At 33.5% G+C, this 16,463-nt stretch overlaps 1 protein-coding gene and 1 long non-coding RNA gene across 2 annotated transcripts; one reads left to right on the top strand and one right to left on the bottom strand.

The window, feature by feature from the left end:
* Positions 1-986: 986 nt before the first annotated feature.
* On the bottom strand, positions 987-1,833 carry LOC148309494 (uncharacterized). The gene is made up of 2 exons (XR_015837523.1): positions 1,395-1,833; positions 987-1,307 (listed from the first exon to the last, which is right to left on the bottom strand). It is a non-coding gene; the product is annotated as an uncharacterized LOC148309494 (long non-coding RNA).
* A 1,141-nt stretch (positions 1,834-2,974) lies between these two features.
* Positions 2,975-11,853, top strand: LOC148309493 (toll-interacting protein-like). The gene is made up of 7 exons (XM_088260010.1): positions 2,975-3,249; positions 5,780-5,969; positions 7,477-7,588; positions 8,430-8,544; positions 9,544-9,630; positions 10,268-10,468; positions 10,971-11,853. Exons 1-7 carry the CDS (start codon positions 3,166-3,168, stop codon positions 11,082-11,084), a joined length of 903 nt encoding a protein of 300 aa, XP_088116136.1. The 5' UTR covers positions 2,975-3,165; the 3' UTR covers positions 11,085-11,853.
* The last annotated feature ends 4,610 nt before the right edge of the window (positions 11,854-16,463 follow it).

The raw sequence follows: 16,463 nt of genomic DNA, 5'->3' as shown, positions 1-16,463 counted from the left end.
TACGCTGTAGCTAGATTTCAGATTCACTTAGACGTTAGGTGGCAATATTAAAACCCCATCTCATTATCCTCTCAGTACTACACACAGCACCTCCGGTTCATCTTTCTCACTCCTCCAAAAGCAGTAAATTTACCTCAATCTCAGTCTTCTGGCAGTATCCTAATCTGTCTTGTGAATACTTGCATCATGCCTGTCATAAAGACTGTATCCGATTTTCCATCACTACCCCACTATAATAAGAAGCAATCTGGCTAACCACTATACCATTGTTCCGCAAAGTGTGTGCCGCGGTACATCGGTGTACCGTGGTGATTAATGTGCCGCAAAAAAAAAGTTTGTTTTGTGAAGATAACACAATTGCTCCAAATTTTGATCGCCAGTGCTTAGTTAACTAAGCTCACATTTCTCATTAAACATCATATCGCTCACTCCTTTCAAGAACGTCATAAATCAAAAATCGTCAATTTTCAGTTGTGTATGTTTTCGGAATGCCCAGAAAATTACTATATCCCAGGAAAAGAGGCATATTTTTTACTTAATATTTACCCACTACAGGGCAGAAAGTGTTTTTTTTTCATTTTGAAGAAAAGGTTTGTTTATTAATTTTTTTAATAAACTAGATATTTTTCAAATGGAGAAAAAACATTCAGATTTTACCTAAAAAGATCTGTTGCACAGTAAAAAGTTCAATAAGTGGCTTGATATTTATTTTTAATACATTTTATAATATTTTTAAACTTTAAAAACGTCCTGAAAAATCAAGTTTTTTTATTTATGACATTGTTGAAAGGAGTGAGTGATGTGTTAAATGTGTTTACGCATTATATTTATTTTGATAATAAATAAAAAATTAAAAAGGTTTTTTCTTTCTTTGGTGTACCCCTGAAATTTCTTAATTTGGCAGGTTTACTTTAAACAGAAAAAGTTTGCGGAACACTGCATTACACTACTACTGAGGCCAAAAATAAAAGAAATAAAGACAAATAAAGTGTTGTTAATAAAATATATTATAATTAAATGTTACATACAAGTATAATTATAAAAGAGTGATCATCTTGCCTTCATGTAAGTAATGATCAAGATAACACTGCATCAATACGATGCAGTGCCTATGCACCATTGGGAGCGGATCAGACTTTGAAGAAGAATAAGATAATTATACACAAAAAAGAAATACATGGGTATAATTTAATTATGAAAGTAGACAGTTATGAAATTATAGTATGTAGATTACAGAAGACATTTTGGATTTTTTCTGTAAAACAATTATTGTTCATCTGGGCATCATAAGGATCTGGTGTTGTCACCTGGAAGAAGAAGGGTATTGTTACAATATAAAGTCAGTAATTATTATATTATATTTATAACAATGAAGAATATATTAAAATACGTACTTCTTTTTTTATATAAACTCCGATCGAGACTTTTTTCTTGAATAGTATCCTGCACAGGCCAGGGCCCCATAAACAGTGAGGAATGTAAAGAAACCAAAGGCCAAAAAATCGCCGAAATCGAAGGATTGCGCCGCTTCAGCCCGTTCAAACACGAACGACAAAACGAATAAAAGCATATAGAAATACATTGTGCAATCGAATAAACTTAGATGTCCATCAAAGTCAATATGGCAGATGCCTATGTAATGAACACAGATTAGCTAATTGCATGGATTCTGATGGATTCGATCAATTCCACGCCAGACTCAAGGATTACACAGGCAACAAATACTGACCAATTGTATTACTAGGCAGATTAATGAAACGTCAAATACACAGACTAACTATTGTCAAATACTAAAATGACAAGACGAGAGGTAAACAAGGCAGTGTTTCCTATAATTTGCGCAGGTACCATAAATATATTAGGATGTTTACGGATTTTTAAAATCACGGGGTGAATAGAAACATAAAATACCTTTTCCCCCTTTCGCGGTATATAAGACAGGCATTGGGTATAAAACAGTATAAGCAAATTTGAAATATATTCCCATATTGAAGAATTGTCATCCGAATGATAAGTGAATAAACTTACTGCCTTACATCTTTTAATTTTATTCCAGTGTTTTTGTAATTTTTTCTAAGCGAAGGAAGGTAGACGCAACTTTAAAAAAAGTGAACTGCAAACATCACTATTAACTAAATCAGTTGTAAATATGAAACGCATTTTCTATTCACCGCATTTGTCGATGCGTCGACGAACGAATCAAATGGGCGGTAACGTTGTTATAATATTATAGTTACATACTTGTATGTTACGTATGGAAGGCATATGCTATAAAGCAAATAGTTTTGATAACCTAACGTTAAATTACTTAATTCCAAGTGATTCTGAAATCTAAGTACAGTTTATACAACACCGCTTATCATGCCATACTAAGGCTCCAACCAAATAAGTTTTACATTTTGACGTCTCAACATAGATGAAGAAGAATATGGAAGTCTGGCGTTTACAGGCCTAACATGGTCTGTCATGGGCTGGTTAAAGTGATCACTTTATACACGTATAGTATTCACCATTAATTACATTAATAAGTGTCATTCGCTATTTGTTAACATTAATAACACCACCAATTGATAAATTTTAAAGCCTATTCCTACTCGTGAGTGGGCTTACTCTTTATGTTGAAAGTTACTATAATTTTAAATTAAAAAAAAAGGAATAAACTGCAAACCCCTACTTTAAGAGGCTTATATACAGGTAAGATAATACAGATAGGGAACGTAAAAAAATACATCACAAACATCCACAGCAATTGAAAATAAATCTTTCTTGTACTCAATTTGTAATTGGCGGGAATCGAATCCGCGACTCCAGTTTCGCAGTCGAGTGTCCACCCAAATACGCCACGGCACCTGTCAGTGTAATTCATGAGTGAAAATTCTAGGCAAAAACACTCGCCTATAAAGCAATTCTAAGTACCTACCTAATAATAATTTAGAAAATTAGTAGCTACCTACAAATTTCTTGCTGTGTTCTTATGTTGGTAGAAAATTTTCACACCTGAGTCATGTTTTGAGATGACAATATAGTCACGCGAGTAAGGACCTTAACAATATCAGTAATAACGGTGGTTATTGCATAAAAAAATATACTTTACATGACATTTCGTTGGAAGTTGCTAGATTTTTGTACCCGTGATAATTTTTACGCCGACAAAACATTATTATTATGTTTACTGCCGTCTGCAGCGCTGCGAAAATGGCATCGGCTTCTGAAACTCCAATAAATATGAACGAGGAACGGAGAAAACGCGTAAGTGCTGCTAATGATTTAATTTGTTTGTGTAAATAACTAAAAAAAAAACAGGATGTTCGTCGTCGAATGACATTCAAATGTTCTTGTTTTGATGATTCTGGAGTCAGCAAAATTTTATCTTTTATTTAGAAAAACAACGATATACATGTACTTGTACAATATGTTTAGCTAAATGTAAAGCCATATTTAAAATTGTAGCTTAAATAATCTCTATATAATATTTGAAAATCATATTTTCAATATTGTTTTTTTTTCCTTTTAAAATCTGTCTCGCATCTGGCAGATAGTACTAGCGCGAAAAAAGAATAATATTGATACGTAATTACGAAAACGAGTCCTAATTTGTATAAAGTTTTTTTTTTGGGATCTTTCATTAACACGCTGTGTTCGTATGAAATGAGAATTTCCAATTTTTCTTCATAATTAATGTGTCTGATTGACAACAGTATTTTCTAGAAGAAAAGCAACAGCTGTCTTCCCTTGTAAGGGCGTTTTCCATCCATGTCCACACGTTAAATGGTAAAATGATACTGTAATATAATCAGTCATTGACTGACTGACAATAATATTTAAAAGGATTTCATAATAATAATAGTTTTGGATATTTTGATAGAGTTGTCGTTTTCGTAATTTATCTGCAATTCAATCAAGGGGAAAAGTCGTGGAAATGAGAATGGGGAAAAAAATTATTTTATAGTGTCTTTTTTCTTTAATTTTTTTCTTAAACTTTCGAAAAACTTGACACAATCAGGTATGTCAAATACTTGAAAGCGGTCAGGTTAGGAGTCAAAATAATCGGCTGTTATGCGTGAGGTATATTTGTCCGCCTCCATAGTGTAGTTAGTGGTTAGCGCGTTAGGCTACCGTGCTGGAGGTCCCTGATTCAAATCCAAGGGGGGTCAAAATAAATACGGGTGATTTTGACTCTCATATTTATTTAATATCACCCTGGACTGGTACAAGAAGCTGATCACCTTACTTTCATGCAATTAACGATTAAGATAACACTGGGTCGCTACAATACAATGCCCTATGCACCATGGGGTGCGGATAAGGGTTAAAAGAAAAATGAAATGTATGAACGTGGAAGAGGCGAAGAATGTTTGCATGGCAAATATAGAGTGGTGTGGCATTCTATTCTCTCTGCCTACCCCTGCGGAGAAGTGGTGTGATTGTTAGTTAGTTAGTTAGAAAATTGTTTATGACATACAATCAAATGCGACATGACCGAATGATGCGATCTATTTCAGATCTACCCACTTCTATTATCCATTTATGAATAGCTCTTTTATATTTAGTTTATTTTTTTAATGACTTTATGGATAATGGAAGCAGGTTGTACAACTTACTGCATAATAATCAAAGTTCTTTTGACCAAAAGAGGTATGTGTTAGGTTTTGTTTCATGTAAAACTTATAACAAAAGTTTAAGGATTTAGAATTTTTTTATGAAGAGAACATGGAACTCTGGATATATACAGGGCTCATGACCTTGGCGATTATTTTGAACGCCGTCAATGATCAAACAATAGCATTAATGTTGTGAATGTTATACAGTTTGTAAAATGATAGCTTATACCAGACAATGACAGGCCGTGACCCCTTCACACTCTCTGTTGAGATATTAAAAAATCTTGAAAACAATATCCCGGTTGTAAAGTTCAGTATTTGGATATGAAGATTTGAAGAAACCAAACTGTTTATTTTTCAAAATTATGTGCATATTTTTAAGATCAAAATTGACTAGGATTCTGAATATTGAACATTTATTTGCATTAGTACGGAGATATCCGCTTGTAAAATTAACATATGGTTGGATGAATATCAAACTCAAATCACTGTGGATTTAGTATTTTTTTCCATAAGGATTCATGTCTCCCTGTAAAGTATATGTATGCAGTATGTAAATCATTAATCTCATGTCCCAAAATGAGAAATGGAAATTAGGAACCTATTCCGATCCGTGCAATGTTTTACTGCGTCTGTCGCGTTCTACCAAAAGTAAGTAAATAGAATGCTATTGAGTGTCTCCCGCTCTCTACCAACAGTATGTAGAATACGCCTTTAAACATTCCCCGCAAACTATGTAATAATAATAATAATTTTTGTTTTCTGATAGTCAAGTATTTTTTGTATTTTATATTAATACTATCATTCTAGTTCTACTTATAATACCTATACCCTTATACCCTTTACTGTGACTATATTATATTGTATACCCACACACATGCCATGCCTTTGTGGGTTTTTTTTTGTATTTTTAATTATATTTTATTCAAATTTTTTTGTATTTGAATTTATGTCATGTAACGCAAAAGAATTTAAAATAAAGAAAAAAAAATGTGTTCAAAAGAATTTAAAAATATATTATTCAAAACGAAGTGAATCGTGAAGAATAATCCAAATGCAAAAAAATGTTCAAAGTCAACCCAGTTTGTATAATCTATAAAGAATCCCTTTTTACATTATAAATACTCTAGGCTTCTATCCGAGGAAGATATTGATTGTCTCGTTTGATCCCCGTGCAGGTGCTGCTGGGCCCACTGCCCTGCAACTTCCTGCAGGTGGGCAGGGCCCCCGTGGGCGCGGAGAGCCAGGAGGCGGCCGACAGGCAGGCCGCGCTGGCCCTGCAGCACCAGCTGGCCCCGCAGCTCACCCTGCCCTCCCTGGGGCGCCTCAGCATCACCATCGGCCAGGCCAAGCTGGTCAAGAACTATGGTAATCAACTTACCGTAATACGGCAACTGCGATGCCAGTTTGAAAAAGATGAATGTAGATCTTGTGGAAACGTTTTTATCCAATTGCACTGATTACGGGCACCCACGTGCACTCTCCTCAGAGGTTGCATTTTATATAAAATGAAAAAAAGAATAAATAATTGAACTTACTTGAAAGATCCGCGTTTATTTTCACAAAAGATTTTTGTTTACAAATAACTTAAGATTTACAGGTTTTACTCTAGACTTATATTCACAAAAATATTATTTAAATGTTACAAATTTTTGTCACGACGAGGCACGGGCTTAGGATGTGGCGACAGTTCAGTTGCAGTTTCGGTGATGGAAGAGAGATGTACTTAGCTCGCTCTCGCTTATAAGGGCGTGGTGATGTCACACTGCTCTGTTTGCAATTGCGCGAGACACGCACCACAATCTTTTGTAATATAGTACATAGTAAAATCTGACAACTGAAATCTGATGAGAGCGTCGAATGTTCTGAAGGGATTTGGCCATTAGGTTTGTGAGCACCCTGACATTTCACGATCACATAGAGGCGGTCAGCGGTAATGCATTGACCGCCTCCATGTGAAATGTTAGGATTTGTTCTGCATACTGCCAGAGTTTTCGAAAATACCTGCATGCTGAGAACTCTCCTCACTCCACTATCACTCCTTGGTGCGAAGTAGACTCGAGAGTGGCTCAATTATTTGGGGGCAACATGAGTTAAGTACTTTTTTTATGGTGGATAAAGTCAAAAAGAAGTTTCTGAGGTATCTCTATATGAGAAAGTAAGGGAGAGTATTATCCTTGGCTCTACCCAACCAAGTTTCTTCAGGGTATGCTTGGCTACAATAGTTTTTTTTTCCAATTTCACTTTTTTGCACCATCCTTATAAATGCAAGGTCATGCTATGGGTAAAGGATTCTTACACTTTTACTAAAGTGCTTTCCAGTATGCATTATGTGGGAGAAATAAAAGAGGGTAGAGCAGCGTTCAGCCGCTCCACTGCACTACACTTTAGCTCCGTAAATATTGGTCATAGTTGTTCTACAATTCCCGGCTCCGACGTTTATCCTCCTTCATTGTAGTTTTTCATCTCCACAACTATACTTTCCAGGTAGTCCATGTACAACTTGGTGACGACTCCGCTTCTTAGCATCTCCTGCGGGTTCAGGGAGTCGGATGTTGTGAGCATCACACTCCAGTTGGAGAATCCACCTGTCTCACAACATTGGGCAAGATCTCAGTACGTGTTCCACAGACTGAGTAGTGGTGCCATCACATGGGCAGCATGGCTACAATAGTTTATATTAAAACTTAGCATGATCCAGTATTTCAAGTACTTGAAAGTGGTCAGATTAGGAGTCGGAATAATCGGCAGATATGTATGAGGAGATGCATGAATGTGGAAGAAAACGTGAAAGAATTTGGATTTCATATGTATGGTGAAAAGGTGACCGCTTTGATTACTCAGTTTGTGATTCCGCTTCTTAATGGTTTGTCAGGCATGACCAGAATGGACCCCTACGTCCGCATCCGCATTGGCCACTGTGTCTACGAATCCCACACTGATCCCAACGGAGGAAAGAATCCACGCTGGAACAAGATCATCAACTCGTACGTAACCTTTTTCAGTTTATCAATCTTTGACCTTTCCGAGAGTACAATAATTGATGTCCGACTTTCTCTGAGGAGTAGATTCTTTATTACTTCAACCCTCATCCGCACCCGATGGTGCATAGGGCACTGCATCATATAAACGCAGTGTTGTCTTGATCATTAACACATAAAGAAAAGGTGATCAGCCCTCCCCTTCAGATACCAGTCCAGGGTAGTATTGAATAAATATTAGAGTGAATAAAAAATCACCTGTATTTATTTGACCCACCTTGGGAATTGACCATTACACTACAGAGGCGGACAGATTTTTTATACATGAAAAAAAAAACACAAAATAATAACAATAATAATAACAATAATAAATTTGGATAATTTATATATGTTCGTAAAATACTACCTCAAGGGGGTAATTAACTGTAAATGAATTGGGGGAAAAGAAGAATGTGGAAATGATTTTGCAAACAAATGTGTTTTTAGCTTTTTTCTAAAGATCATTTCACATTCACTTCTAATTACTGGTTGAATAGCATTCCACGCCACAAAATCTATGTATTATGAAAATAGAAATAATGTAAAAATAATTTAAAAAAAATAAAACTCACCATCTCTAGGTTTTCTTTTATGACAAAATTACATTTGTCAATCCACAGATGTCAGTGCTGTACGAGTTACATAATACCAACTGACAGACGGACTTCTACATTCATTAACGTCGATTCTCCTTTAAGAAAAATTCACATCGACGTTCATTTATGTCCATACTCCCGGAAAGGTTAAACAGTTATAACAGGAGAATCATTGAAATCTTGCCTGCCATATGATTTATGTTATTTTTCAGCGTCTTGCCGCCTGGGGTGACCACAGTTTATTTGGAAATCTTCGACGAATGCTCCTTCACCCCCGATGAACTGATTGCCTGGGCCCACGTCACTATTCCGCCTAATGTCATCCAGGTAACACCTACTTACTAGACCTATCTCGGGACATCCGAAGCTTTACATATCGCTCACTCCTTTCAAGAACGTCATAAATCAAAAAGTTGTTTTTTCAGGAGATTGTAAGATAAAACTGCGTTTATATAATGCAGTGCCCTATGCACCATTGGGGTGTGGATTAGGGTTTGAAAAAAAAAAACATTTTTCAGTTGATTTAAAAATATTTTTTAATAAATCAAATCATTAAACTTTTTGGCATTAATAAGAGTTTAGTTTGGAAAAAATCATTGAAGAAACCAGAACTTTTTTAACCCTTAATTAGTCGCATGGGGTCAAAGCAATTTTGCATAAAAAAAATGAAGCATTTTCTGCTTCGCATTTGATATTTGGTTAGTGTTATTTCTTTTGAATATGATAAAATCAATAAAGCGCTTTAATAATAAGCAAGTTTTATTATCTTATATCCTTTCAAGAACGTCATAAATATAAAACTTGATTTTTCAGGAGAACGTTTTTAAAGTTTAAAAATATAACACAATGTATTATAAATAGATATCAAGCCGCTTATTGAACTTTTTACTGTGCAACAGATCTTTTTAGGTAAAACCTAAAGGTTTTTTCTCCATTGAAAAACATTTAGTATATTTAAAGAAATAATTAAACAATACCTTTTCTTCAAAATGCAAAAACAACATTTTCTGCACTGTAGCGGGTAAATATTAAGTTAAAAATATGCCTCTTTTGCTGGGATATAGTACATTTTCTGGGCATTCCGAAAACATGTACAACTGAAAATTGACAATTTTTGATTTAGGACGTTCTTGAAAGGAGTGAGCGATATCTCTGACATTGTGGCTATGAGATTAGAATGCGATAGGTTGTAAAATATTTACGAAATATTATTTAGTGTTTTATTAGTTGGTACATTGTAGTCGTTTATAGAGTAAGGTTGAGTGGTAACTTACTTTGGTAACAAAGTAAATTAAAGAAACTAAGGTTTTTTGTATTGTTTTTTAGGGGGAAACTCACGAGGATTGGTATCCGTTGAGCGGGAAGCAAGGTGAAGGTATGGAGGGGATGATAAACCTTGTGTTCAGCTATGGGGTGAGTCAACTATGTAATTAATATACTAGATTTATGTTTTGTACCGACATTTCTTGGTGGAACTGCATTTTGTAGAATAAAATAACAACTATGTAGTGTATTCTACATTAATTTTGTTTGACCGGCAATTGGGTTTCGTCGTAACCGAAATCACCACCCTGATGATGTCGGTTATGATGATACCCGGTTGCTGGTTAAATAAAATTCATGTGGAAATAACTACATACTTGTTATTTTATTCTATAATTAATATATAACGAGATTTTTTAATTTATTTGATGTTTATTGTCATTGTACATGTTTTTATTAATATTTTTAAGCAGCTTTAGCGGTAAATGAAATCAATTTAAAAAAAATAATAAAAGTGTCAGGTTGTGGTCCTGTGGTTAGTGTCGCGGGCTCTTGAGTCAGAGTTTCTTGGTTCGAACCCACTATACCACAAATTGAAACCTATTTCTATTAATGAGCCGCTTAGGCTCACAGAAATATGTAGCATGAAATTGAAGTATTTTTGTAAATAATAAAAACCCAAGTATTTCACTTTTCTTTGAAAAAATAAATTTTAAAAATTATTTGGACACACTCAAAATGCTGTTAACAAAAGTGTTTTATTGTTAATTACTGTAATCCCTCACAGGTGGGGTCGCACCAGATCGCCCTGCCACCCTCCATGATGATGATGATGCCCCCCGTGATGGGCTACAGCGGCGTGATGCACAGCGGCGTGGTGACGCGCGGCAACATGATGCACCAGTTCCCGCCGCAGGTGGTCGTCGCGCCCGTCGCGCCGTCGCCCCAGCCGCCCACGCCCACCCTGTCGGAGGAGGAACTCAAACAGGCCAGTCTTCTTAATAATAATCAAAACATCGCAAAAGTCAATGTGAAAACCTGGTTACTATGGATAAGAGATCCGGAATCTTCTTCTTCAAACCCTTATCCGCACTCGATGGTGCATAGGGCACTGCATCACATAAACGTAGTGTAATCTTGATCGTTAACACATGAGGGAAAGGTGATCAGCCCTCCGCCTCAGGTAGGTTCCAGTCCAGGGTAATATTGAAAAAATGTGAAAAATCACTTTTTATTTATTTGGCCTGGGAATTGAACTCAGGACCTCCAGTACGGTAGCCGAGCGTACTGACCTTTACGCTATGGATCCGGAATAGGCGGGTCTTAACCCTTTGGTTACCAGGACTTTTCGGGGCCAGAAAAACCACAATTTTAACATAAATAATTCAAAAGTGAAATTGTCTGAATAATTCTTCTCAAATTGGCATTTTCAGCGTTCTGCTGAGAAGTCGATGTATTATGTAGGGTTATAATTTTGTTTATATTTTCAGATCCATGAAATGTTCCCAAGTGTGGAAAAGGAAGTTATCAAATCAGTCTCGGAAGCCAACAGGGGTAATAAGGATGCCACCATCAACTCCCTTCTCCAAATGTCTGAAGGCTAAAAACACTTTGTACATCTGCATTGCTGTAATATATTAGTAGAATTATTTAAAATTATTATTTTCAACTTACGCATTTCTTAAACACAATTTTGTTTACTGATGACTGCCGCCTAACCTGATCTAACCTAACCTAACCTAACCTAACCTGATCTAACCAAGCATTACTCAATCTAAAATTGTATTCCGATTCTTTTGTATAATTTGTTTCTATGCAATATATTTTTTTGATGGTAATCTAGTCATGGACTAATCAAAAAATATGAAAACCTTTGCCAAATTGCAGATTTTTATTGAAACTGATTTTGTTACTTGCGGCAACACCAACGATACACAAATAATGTCTTCATCTTTTCGATATTTCACTGATTGAAAAAAATAGTTTTGTAATTCATAACTGCGAAAGGAAAGTTCTTGACAAACATTGGGTAGTATGGGCGCTTGTCCACTACCTCGAATTTTACCGTCGGGCAGTCCGGTTTTGAAAAATGAAAGCGACTATGACAGTTTAGCGTGATCGAATTTACGCGCAATGTGTTCACGCACCGATCAAGAGCACCGATCCGAAGAAAGATGGACAAAAGCACAAGCTAATCATCGTTTTAAAACGCTAACTGACGTGCCGGACGGTAAAATTCCGTGTAGTGAACAAACGCCCTATTTGATGGGGAAAAATCATAAGAATTACTCTTTATTTCACTAAATAACATTCCCAATTGACAGGTTTCTTTGTTCTTTTTTGACCCATATGTGCACCGAAACGGTTATAAAACAGAAACATATCGGAACAAAATCTGCTTTATTTACTCATTGCTAATTGAGGAATTTAATTATACGAAATTTGCTTTATCTTGAAGATTTTAATTTAACAGATATTTATTCTACTAATATAATACACTAATAACATTATCTTATCGTTCCAAATCAACCATTATCTATATTTTACGATTCATTTTATTAAAATATTCATAGAGTAAAATTATTAATATAATTCAACTCTTAACAATGGCAAAATATAGGTATAATTCAGTTTGGAATAATAAGGCTTTTTATTTTATATCTAATTTTTAAAATCATAATTCATATATCATTACCGGATATATAAATAAATGGAACGGACAAAAAGCAACTTTTCAGAAAAGAACGAATGTTTTAGTTGAGAAAATGGTTTATATATTTTTTTAAATAAATTTTATGGATTTTTTTTTTAATTTTATGCTTTCCAGTATTATTTTTACAAAATTAAGATTACCTTAATTGTTTCAAGGATATTACCTAATTTATTCAATATTATATTTGTCCCTTACATTTATATTTCAGGTATTTGTTCATTTACTTTTTCTATAAACTGTCATTTACTTAAGTCATCCAGTTTGATAATTTTTTAATTGTGTCTAAATAAATACGCTTTGCTGTATGTATTTCATATTTTGTTTATTGTATTATTTTTTCTAATGTACAGTGAAAGTAAATTGACATCTCTGATGAATTTAATTAATAAAATTGTTATGTTTTGTATAACCTGAAATGATTGTAATAAAAGTTACAATTCTCAACGAAAACTGTGCAAATATTTTGTTTAGTTACGATAGATGATAAATTTAAATGTTAATTTTGTTTCTCCAAAATGTCTATTCCAATACACTTGAACTTCTATTTAGCAAAGTTTGCCCGATAAGTAAATTGTTATTGAATTTATAACTTAAACAATATTGTTCACGTATTTTGCCTTTTACATAACGTCTAATTTTTATTTTACTGAGGTTTTTTTCTAGAATCATTCCCTAATACAGATTTAAAAATTCACTCACTGTTTACGGGGGGGTTTTTCATCAACTCTGACCCCAATTATATTCAGTCTGCCGCCCGACCCTCAGTTACTAGTAACTGCAAACCCAATTCCGATCTCTATAATATTTTTTGGTGTCCCTCGCGCTCTACCGAAAGTAAGCGAATAGAACCCTTATAAGTGTCTCCCGCTCTCTACCAACAGTATGTAGAAGACGCTTTTAAGCGTTTCCTGCAAACAATGTATTAAAAGTCATCTTCAAAGCTTAAATGGATAACATATTATTTAAATGGTTCGTAACTTACTTACATATATGTCGCATTAAAAAAATAATGTTTTTCGAGAAAATAAGTGTTTAAAATAATACATAAAAGATGTCATAGTTGTTTAACGTCATGGAAATGTCCCAACTGATTTGAAATGCATATATAACATTTTGTACTATGAATTTTCTAAATAACAGACAATGTAGAAGTTCGATTGTATTTGACATACGGATTTTGTTTTTTTTTTTAAAGTAGGTGCTGCTTATTGTGCTTATTGTACTAATAATTTTAAATTGTATATATATCTATTAATGTATTTTTTGTGATTTGTTTTGCACTCTTAGCAAGTGGTTCGGATCGTACTGTGAAATATTGTAATTGTGTCAAGGTTTTCACAATAATTTTCATGAATTGCATACGTTTAATGCAATATTTCTTGTACACAATGTAAAAACTTGCTGAATCTTCCTAAAAAATAATATAAAACCCTTACCCGCACCCCAATGGTGCATAGGGCACTGCTTCATATGATTGCAGTGTTATCTTGATCGTTTTACACATGAAGGAAAGGTGATCAGCCCTCCGCTTCAAGTACCAGTCCAGGGTAAAATCGAATAAATATTATTGTGAAAAAATCACTTAAATTTATTTGACCCCCCCTGGGAATCGAACCCGGGACCTCCAGAACGGTAGCCGAGCATGCTGACCATTACACTACGGAGGCGGACAAAAAATAAAGAGGTCATTATCATTATTTATGACATTGTGTATGCTCTTATTATCGATGCTTCATTCAAAATTGACTTTTATAAAATTACTAAACATAAAAAAAAACCATTGCACGTTTCAAAAATCAATTTGACTATATTGAAACTTTGTGCCAAATTTTTTATAAATTTTGAAACTTTGTGGCACTATTTTTATAAAGGACAAAATGAAACTTCCAAAAATATGTAAATGTGAATAATTCAATAAAATGTTGTTTTTTTTCTGTAAACTGAAAATTGCGAATACATTCCTAAAGGCCTATCAATATATGTGCATTTATTTTAAGTTGATGTTTTTTTTTCTATTTTTTATTACATCCCAATGACACATAAAAAAATATTTCATTGATATAATCATCTATAGTTTTCTGCTGTTTTTTAAATTTAACATAGAAAATAGACTCAGTTTAAAGATGATAATCAGTGTTTTATCATCAAATACAGTATTTTATTTTTGTAGAAGTTTTTTTTATGTTTTACGTTGTATATCTGGGCATTGACCTCAGTTCGTTACATAACATTATGGTGTAGTATTTTTTTTTTTTTAAATATTAATTTATTTTAAAATGCATTATGTTTATTTTATAGAATGTGCCATTAGATAAATCCATATAATTTTAATTTCTGAGAATAAAAAAAAAAAGTTTTGCACTTTTGGTTTTTTTGTTGGCTGACTTTTGGATTATTCAAAAATATTTAAGAAATATTTTATACGTGTATTTATTTAACTTGTGATTATGTATTGTTATTACGATATGCAGTCATTACTACTTTGTACTTTTTTTTTATATTTTGCTAGTCTATCGATATAAAAATATATTATTGTAAATGTAGTCATTGAACTATTGATCTATTATATTATTTTGGTTCATTATTCCTCAGACTTCTTCAATAATTAAAATTAAACAGTCAGGTTTTTCGCAAGGTTTTTCAGTAAATATTTTCGCTCTATACATATCGCTCCCCCCTTTCAAGAACGTCATAAATAAAATAACTTGATTTTTCAGGAGAACGTTTTTAAAGTTTAAAAATATAATACAATGTGTTAAAAATAAATATCAAGCCACTTATTGAACTTTTTACTGTGCAACAGACCTTTTTAGGTTAAACCTGAAGGTTTTTTCTCCATTTGAAAAATATTTAGTATATTTTAAAAAGTAATTAAATAATATATTTTCTTCAAAATGCAAAAACAACACTTTCTGCCCTGTAGCGGGTAAATATTAAGTTAAAAATATGCCTCTTTTGCTGGGATATAGTACATTTTCTGGGCATTCCGAAAACATGCACTACTGAAAATTGACAATTTTTGATTTATGACGTTCTTGAAAGGAGTGAGCGATATGTCTAGTACATACCATATAAACAGAGGACTTTCTGAAACATGGAAAAGCTATATTTAAAGACCAGCATATATTAAAATATTTTTTAGTAAAACATCTTCAAATTGTCATACTTTTAATAAAAATAATTTCAATCACTTTTTTATACTGTAAATTTATGGAACCTGTTAACATTATTTTATATGATCAGTAGTAGTTTTTTTTGTATTTTTATGTTATTTAAGTAAAATAGTACTGCTTAAATGTTGGATGAAATCATATATAACTTTACTATGTACATTAAATATTATATAAGCTTTAACATTGTCATTGTAATGAAATAAAATTTATACCAGAATCTTCATTACTTTATTAAGATACCTGCTCCTCGATATTTCATCAAATATGTCATGTACACAAATCTATCTGTACAGTGGTCAAAAAACTAAAAGAATGTCCACAGTTTGCATGATTCAACTCTTTTTTTAATCATAAAAAATGTTAAAAAACGATTCTATGAAGAAAAAAAATGGATATTATAGCTCAATTTTGTCTCCCTTTGCGGGATATGTGAAGTCCACAAACTGATTCCAGGCTCTTCTATCGGCCTCCGCTCCTTATCCTCACAAGTCACCCTGTAGTTCACACAAGATTTGCTGATGAATTGTTATCAGCTAATGTCCTAGGCGGCGGGAACCTGATGCCTTATAAAAGGGGTATACTTGATTAAGATTCCCAAGAGACATGAGGAGTAATAACCTACTCAACTGAATAGTCTTAGCAACAGTTGTGACTATGGTTGACTGTTTTCGACACCTTTCTCAACTTCTCACCTTCTTCAACTAATTCTCCAAAGTAAGAATAAACACAAAAATCTTTTCCTACATGTTGTATTGTCTCTCCTAAAAAAAATTGTAAAGAATAAAAACATTTGTTCTTTTTTTTAGGCTTTTATCCCCAAGTTTAGATGAAATCGACTTCCTAGTACGATACAAAACAAGTCAATGTCAAAATTGTACCAAATCGACTCCAACTCTTGACCATTCTTAACTTCATATTTTGGTTTGAAAAAAGTCATTTCGATTTATTTTGATTGTTGATCGGAAATCGCTCGCGGTAGAATTTGCATTTGGTTGAGGTATGTTATGCTTGATGACAGGTTAGATGATACTTTTTTTTACGAAATATTTTTTTGAATTGAAATAAAAAAAAGGTTTATAACATCTGACTTTTTATTT

Source organism: Brachycentrus maculatus, unplaced genomic scaffold (assembly GCF_059751285.1).
Source record: "Brachycentrus maculatus isolate JH-2025_06_01 unplaced genomic scaffold, ASM5975128v1 h1tg000122l, whole genome shotgun sequence".
Taxonomy (NCBI): Eukaryota; Metazoa; Arthropoda; class Insecta; order Trichoptera; family Brachycentridae; genus Brachycentrus; species Brachycentrus maculatus.
Note: the sequence above shows the minus strand (reverse complement) of the source record. Positions and strands in the feature narration are given on the sequence as shown.